The following is a 7,500-nucleotide window of genomic DNA, read 5'->3' as shown; positions in this document are numbered from 1 at the left end:
CTACTGTTTGTTTCCTGTCTGCCGACCAATTTTCTATCCATGTCAGTACCCTACCCCCAATACCATGTGCTGTAATTTTGTCCACTAACCTCTTATGTGGGACCTTATCAAAGGTTTTCTGAAAGTCCAGGTACACTACATCCACTGGCTTTCCCTTGTCCATTTTCATAGTTACATCCTCAGAAAATTCCAGAAGATTAGTCACTTTACAAAGCCAGCGATCATTGATTGAGGTTCAATTCCCACCGTTACCTGTAGGGAATTTGTACGTTCTCCCTGTGACTACATGGTCATATAGCAGTTCGTGCAATCTCTTTACAACGCCAGTGATCACTGATTGTGGTTCGATTCCCGCCACTGTCTGAAAGTTGAACGTTCTCCCCGTGACCACGTGGGTTTTCTCCATTTGCTCCGGTTTTCTCCCACATTCCAAAAACGGACGTGTTCGGTTAGAGGGATGCAGGCATGTTATGTTGGCGCCTGAAGCGTGGTGACCCTTGTGGGCTGCCCCCAGCATAATCTTTGACCGGTGTTGGTCGTTGATGCAGACGTTGCATTTCACCGTATGTTTCGATGTACGTGTGACACATAAAGCTAATCTCTCTTTAATCTCTTACGTCAGTGGTTCGTGGATGATAGAAAAATGGAGGGCTATGTGAGGGGGAAGGGTTAGACTGACTGTGGAGTAGGTTAAAAGGCCAGCACAAGGTCATGGGGCCAAAGGGCCAGTACTGTTCTGTGTTCTATCTTTACCGGTTCATAGCTCCTCTAACCCCTAATCCTGCCACCTTAGCACGCCTTCCCTGGTGTGGTCATCTCCTTCACTCCATCCTCTGCCCCCACTCCTGTCTCAACCCTGGTCTGTTCCCTGCTCCCTCACTGCCTTCCATATCCTACTACACCCTTGCCCCCGTTCCCCAATTCCATCCCCCTCCCGGACAATCCCTGAGCTCAGGCAGCGGCAGGATCGGGCCGCCTACCTGCCAACGTTGGAGAATGGAAAATGCTGAGTGTGTTTTTCAGGGTACTGGCAGTCTGTGAGTAATGAGGCAGTGTGTGGAGCAGGACCCGTTCCCATCTGGGAGCGATCATTGTGGGACTGTAACCTCCAGCTTCACACAATGAACACATTGCACAGGGCTGGGTCCCAAAAGAGCCCTTGTGAAAATGATGTCTGTTCAGCTGGGAGACCTGCTTCCGCCTGAACCTTTGTATTCACTGAGGGTGGAGAGCTTGCTGGGCTCTCCCACAGCGTGATGTTCCCTCCTTCCTGGACCTCCCAAAGCGTGGCAATCAGAAGCAGGTTTACCATCACCAGCGTGTGACGTGTAATCTGTTAATTTAGCAGCAGCAGTTCAATGCAATACATAACATAGAAGAAAAAAAATAATAATAATAAATAAGTAAATGAATTACAGTATACAGTTGATGAAGGCCAATGCACCATATGCTTTCATAACCACAGAGTCAACCTGCGCAGCAGCTTTGAGTGTCCTATGGGCTCAGACCCCAAGATCCCTCTGATCCTCCACACCGCCAAGAGTCTTACCATTAATACTATATTCTGCCATCATATTTGACCTACCAAAATGAACCACTTCACACTTATCTGGGTTGAACTCCATCTGCCACTTCTCAGCCCAGTTTTGCATCCTGTCGAAGTCCCGCTGTAACCTTTGACAGCCCTCCACACTATCCACAACACCCCCAACCTTTGTGTCATCAGCAAATTTACTAACCCATCCCTCCACTTCCTCATCCAGGTCATCTATAAGAATCACAAAGAGAAGGGATCCCAGAACAGATCCCTGAGACACACCACTGGTCACCGACCTCCATGCAAAATATCACCCATCTACAACCACTCTTTGTCTTCTGTGGGCAAACCAATTCTGGATCCACAAAGCAATGTCCCCTTGGATCCCATGCCTCCTTACTTTCTCAATAAGCCTTGCATGGGGTACCTTATCAAATGCCTTCCCCCTCATTGCTGCTCCCACAGCGTGGCAATCCCTCATCACTGCCCCTCCCACAGCGTGAAGCTCCCTCATCACTGCCCCTCCCACAGTGTGAAGCTCCCTCATCACTGCCCCTCCCACAGCGTGGTGCTCCCTCATCACTGCCCCTCCCACAGCGTGGCGCTCCCTCACCACTGCCCCTCCCACAGTGTGAAGCTCCCTCATCACTGCCCCTCCCACAGCGTGGTGCTCCCTCATCACTGCCCCTCCCACAGCGTGGTGCTCCCTCATCACTGCCCCTCCCACAGTGTGAAGCTCCCTCATCACTGCCCCTCCCACAGTGTGAAGCTCCTTCATCACTGCCCCTCCCACAGTGTGAAGCTCCCTCATCACTGCCCCTCCCACAGCGTGGCGCTCCCTCACCACTGCCCCTCCCACAGCGTGGCGCTCCCTCATCACTGCCCCTCCCACAGCGTGGCGCTCCCTCACCACTGCCCCTCCCACAGCGTGGCGCTCCCTCATCACTGCCCCTCCCACAGCGTGGCGCTCCCTCACCACTGCCCCTCCCACAGCGTGGCGCTCCCTCATCACTGCCCCTCCCACAGTGCTGCCCACCCAGCCTCCAGTCCCTCCCTCGGGGCTGAATGGGTTTATATGATGTGGACTTGCCCTGGGAGTTGGGGGTGGTGCTTGCTGTGAACTAAGGCACCAAGTTACCCCTTGCTGCTCTCTACCCCGCCCCCCCCAACAGGAAGCTGGAGAAACAGAAGGAGAGAGAGCGGAAGAAGGAGGAGAAACGGAAGATCGCCAGCTTGTCCTTCACCTTGGATGAGGAGGAGGACGGCGAGGAGGAAGAGGGGGAGGACGAGCTTAAAAGTGAAGATGAGGAGCTTATCGTAGGTGAGAATGCAATATGTGTCTGTTGCTGCGGGAGGGTTGATGAGGAGGAAGGGGTGGGGAAGAGGGTGTTCTGCGCTGTGGGGGGTGGGAAAGAGGGTGTTTTGTGCTGTGGGAGGGGTGAATTGAGTCAGTGCCATGCTGTGGGAGTGGGTGAAGAGGAGGAAGGGGTGGGGAAGAGGGTGTTCTGCGCTGTGGGAGGGTGGGGAAGAGGGTGTTCTGCGCTGTGGGGGGTGGGGAAGAGGGTGTTCTGCGCTGTGGGGGGGTGGGGAAGAGGGTGTTCTGCACTGTGGGGGGGGTGGGGAAGAGGGTGTTCTGCGCTGTGGGGGGTGGGGAAGAGAGTGTTCTGCGCTGTGGGGGGTGGGGAAGAGGGTGTTCTGTGCTGTGGGGGGGTGGGGAAGAGGGTGTTCTGTGCTGTGGGGGGTGGGGAAGAGGGTGTTCTGCACTGTGGGGGGGTGGGGAAGAGGGTGTTTTGTACTGTGGGGGGGTGGGGAAGAGGGTGTTTCGTGCTGTGGGAGTGGGTGAAGAGGGTGTTCTGTTCTGTGTTGCTGGAATGGTGGTGAAGAGGGTGTGCCACACTATGGGAGGGAATCAGTTGTTGAGGCCAGCACTTTTTGGCCTGAATAAATGGCAAGTAAAAATTAAAACAAGCTGTGGAACCAGCCCTGCGCGGTGGAGGCACGTTGGGCTGTGGCTTTGGGGAGGGAATCAGATAAAGTGGTAGAGTGCATTGAAGAGGGAGGTGCACACAACTGCAAAACAGGCCCTCAGCCCACCCCATTGAATCTGTACTAACCATCCACTGCCTCTCCTCACTCAGCGGACATTAATGCTGTTATTTTGGTTCTCCCACACAGCTTTACGTTGTCTTCCCCAAGCTCTGCAGATCACTTATCTATGTATTTATATTATTGATTATTCAGAGATGAAGCATGCTAACAGGCCCTTCTGCCCAACAAGCTTGTGCCGTCCAATTAACTGGATAAGAAAGATTCCTCTTCCCCTTCCCTCTTCTTCTATTTCCCACTCTGGCTTCACCTGCCTGTTACCTCCTCCTTCCCGTTCTCCCATGGTCCACTCCCCTCCTATCGGATTCCTTCTCCAGCTATTTACCTTCACACCCAGCTTCTTATTCCACCCCACACCGCCCGTCACCCATCTGCTCTCACTTACCACTTTCTAGCTTGTTCTCATCCCCCTCCCCTCCACCTCCTGCCTCCTTCCCTTCCTGTCCTTGTGAAGGGTCTCCCCTTTACTCCCCTCCATAGATGTTGCCTGACCTGCTGAGTTCCTGCAGCGTTTTGTGCGTGTTGCTCTGGATAACCCGCACGTCTTTGGAATCGGGAGTATGAAACCCATGCAGTTATGAGAACCTTGCACACAGTGGCGGGAATTGAACTCAGATCGCTGGTGCTGTGAACTGTTACGCTCACTGCTACACTCCTGTGCCACCCGTTTAATAACGAGGACTCATTTAGTAACAAAATCAGACCTCCCACTGTACATCATCACCTCTGGAATACCTACAGACAAATACAAGAGATTCTGCGATGCTGGAAATCCAGAGCAACACACACAAAATGCTGGAGGAGCTCATCAGGCCAGGCAGCATCAATGGAAGTGAATAAACCATTGCTACTCCCCCTCGGCTTCCCAATTTCCCCTCCCCCCTGCCTCCTCCCCCCATTGTCCCACTCCTTCTCCATCCCCACTCCCTCTCTCCCTCCTCATCCTCTATCCCTCTTCCCCTACCCATCTCTCTCCCTCCTCCCCCACCCATCTTTCTCTCTCTGTCACCCCACCCTCTTTCTCCCTCCCACCCATCTCTCTCTCACCTCCCCCACCCTCTCTCCCTCCTACCACAGTCCGTCCCCCACCCTATCTCCCTTCTCCCCATCCCTCCTCCTCCAGCTACCTCTCTCTCTCTCTCTCTTGCTCACTCCTCTCAGTCTCTCCCTCTCTCCCTCCCTCCCTCCTCCCACCCTCTCTGCCATCTGCACCCTCTGAGGTAGGAACACGTACCCTGTGTGGTGGGGTGGGGCAGAGTGGTCAGTTCCTCTCTGCCTCTCTCCCCGGGCTGAGCCAGGGTCAGTGTGAACTCTCTGTCATACTTTGCCTGAGTTGGCTGGCCGCTTTCCAACATTCGAGGGCGTTCTTCAGGTTTGCGGATCAGTTTGCTGCTGGGTCCCGCGTGCCCGGTAAGGGGCGGGGTGGGGTGGTTCACAGTCTTTCAGTAACGTCCGTTTCAAATTCCCAGCTGCTCTGGCAGCAACTGAATTTGCAACTCAGAATCAAAGCGAGATACCAGCAGGGGCAGGGGCTCTTTCAGCCCCCCGATCCCATACTGATGCTGTTTGGCCCATTGTCTCTGCCTTTCTTATCCCTGTACTTGTCCAGGCGCCTTGTAAACACTCCAAATGCACATCGCGGCAGCCCTGCAGTTAGCGTAACAGTTCACAGTGCCAGCAATCCCGATTCAGTTTGCTGTTTGTACGCTGTCCTTGTGAATGCTTAAGTTTCCTCTGGGTGATCCAGTTTCCTCCCACAGATTATAGACGTACCAGTTAGGATTGTGGATCTTCACAAGGTCCAGGGGGACATGGGATCTTCACAAGGGCCAGGGGGACACGTGGATCTTCACAAGGGCCAGGGGGACACGTGGATCTTCACAAGGTCCGGGGGGACATGTGGATCTTCACAAGGTCCGGGGGGGACACGTGGATCTTCACGAGGTCGGGGGGGACACGTGGATCTTCACGAGGTCCGGGGGGGACACATGGATCTTCACGAGGTCCAGGGGACACGTGGATCTTCACGAGGTCCAGGGGACATGTGGATCTTCACAAGGGCCAGGGGGACACGTGGATCTTCACATGGTCCGGGACACATGGATCTTCACGAGGTCCGGGGGGGACACGTAGATCTTCATAAGGTCCAGGGGGACACGTGGATCTTCATGAGGTCCGGGGGGACATGGGATCTTCACAAGGGCCAGGGGGGACATGTGGATCTTCACGAGGTCCGGGGGGACACGCGGATCTTCACGAGGTCCGGGGGGACACGCGGATCTTCACAAGGTCCGGGGGGACACACGGATCTTCACAAGGTCCAGGGGGACATGTGGATCTTCACAAGGTCCGGAGTGATATACACCAAACACTGACTAATGGGACTAGGTCAGGTTGATACCTGGCTGTCCTGAAGGAGATGGGCTGAAGGGCCCCTTTCTGGGTTGTAGAACAGAGTATAGTGTACAGGATGGAACTGTAGTCACCCTGCTCTCCCTCAGCAGTGTTCCCATTGGCTCATACAGGTCCATCTGATGGACAAGGGGGCCAGGTGCCACTCCAAAGCCAGTAACCCTCCCCACCTTTCCCTCTGGCCCAAGGCAAAATGGCTGCTTCCGACTCCCAACCCTCCCCCCAACACCTCCTGTCCTACTGCAGACATTCAGTGTCCCCAATGTTTTCCATTTCAGAAGTTCCAGTGAAGAAAAGGAAACTCGGCAAAAACCCGGATGTGGACACCAGCTTCCTCCCGGACCGGGACCGTGAGGTACTGTGCACAGCTCTGCCACCACGTTATAATGGAGGCTTTGGACAGCTTGCAGAGGAGGTTCATCAGGATGTTGCCTGCTTTACAGAGTGTATAAGACATTGGAGCAGAATTAGGCTATTTGTCTATCAAGTCTGCTCCACCATTGCATCATATTTATTAATCCTCTAAACCCTGTAATCCTGTCTCCTTGTAATCTCTGATCTCCTGACGAAACAAGGACCTATCAATCTCTGCTTTAAATATATTTGGCCTCTTCAGCCATTTGTGGCAATGAATTTCACAGATTCACCACCCTTTGGCTAAAGAAGATCCTCTTCATTTCTGTTCTCGATGGACGTCCTTCCAGTCTGAGGCTGTGCCCTCTGGTCCTAAACTTCCCCACCACAGGAAACATCCTTTCCACATACACTCTATCTAGGTCTTACAATATTCGATAGGTTTCAATGTGATCTCCCTTTCATTCTTCTAATCTCCAGCGAGTACAGTCCCAGACCCATTAAATGCATGTGGAACTTCACAAGGTCCAGGGTGACACGTGGATCTTCACAAGGATCTTCATTCCTGGGATCATCCTCGTGAACCTCCTTTGGACCCTCTCTATTGGCAGGACAGATAAGCTGTAAGCAGACATAGGATAAACTTGTTTTTTTTTTCTGGAGTGATGGAGGCTGAGGGGAGATCTGACAGAAGTTTGAAAGATCATGAGAGGTACTGATTGGGTGGGCGATGTAAATCTTTTCAGCGGGATGGAAACGTCAAACACGTTTCCTCCTCACTGCCGCTCCCACAGCATGTCACTCCCTTCTCACCAGTGCTCTCTCCTCATGCCCCCTCCTACAACATGGCTTCCCTCCACACCGTCCCTCCCACAGCACAGTACTCCCTCCTCACTGCCCCTCACGCGGGGTGACACTCCCTCTTCAACGCCCCTCCCACAGCCCGGCACTACCTCATCACCGCCCCTAAGACCATAAGACATAGGAGCAGAATTAGGCCATTTGGCCCATCGAGTCTACTCCATGGCCGATCCTTTTCTCCCTCCTCAGCCCCACTCCCCAGACTTCTCCCCATAACCTTTGATGCAATG

General features: G+C 53.7%; 1 protein-coding gene across 1 annotated transcript in view; it reads left to right on the top strand.

Moving 5' to 3' along the window:
- Positions 1–7,500, top strand: part of fam50a (family with sequence similarity 50 member A) — a 105,261-nt gene that overhangs the window by 31,229 nt on the left and 66,532 nt on the right. The window contains exons 4-5 of the mRNA XM_063035033.1: positions 2,710–2,858; positions 6,334–6,410. Of these exons, the coding sequence (XP_062891103.1) occupies positions 2,710–2,858; positions 6,334–6,410 (226 nt within the window). The remainder of the gene's footprint in view (positions 1–2,709; positions 2,859–6,333; positions 6,411–7,500) is intronic.

Source organism: Mobula hypostoma, chromosome 28, assembly GCF_963921235.1.
Source record: "Mobula hypostoma chromosome 28, sMobHyp1.1, whole genome shotgun sequence".
In the NCBI taxonomy this organism is placed as follows: Eukaryota; Metazoa; Chordata; class Chondrichthyes; order Myliobatiformes; family Myliobatidae; genus Mobula; species Mobula hypostoma.
Note: the sequence above shows the minus strand (reverse complement) of the source record. Positions and strands in the feature narration are given on the sequence as shown.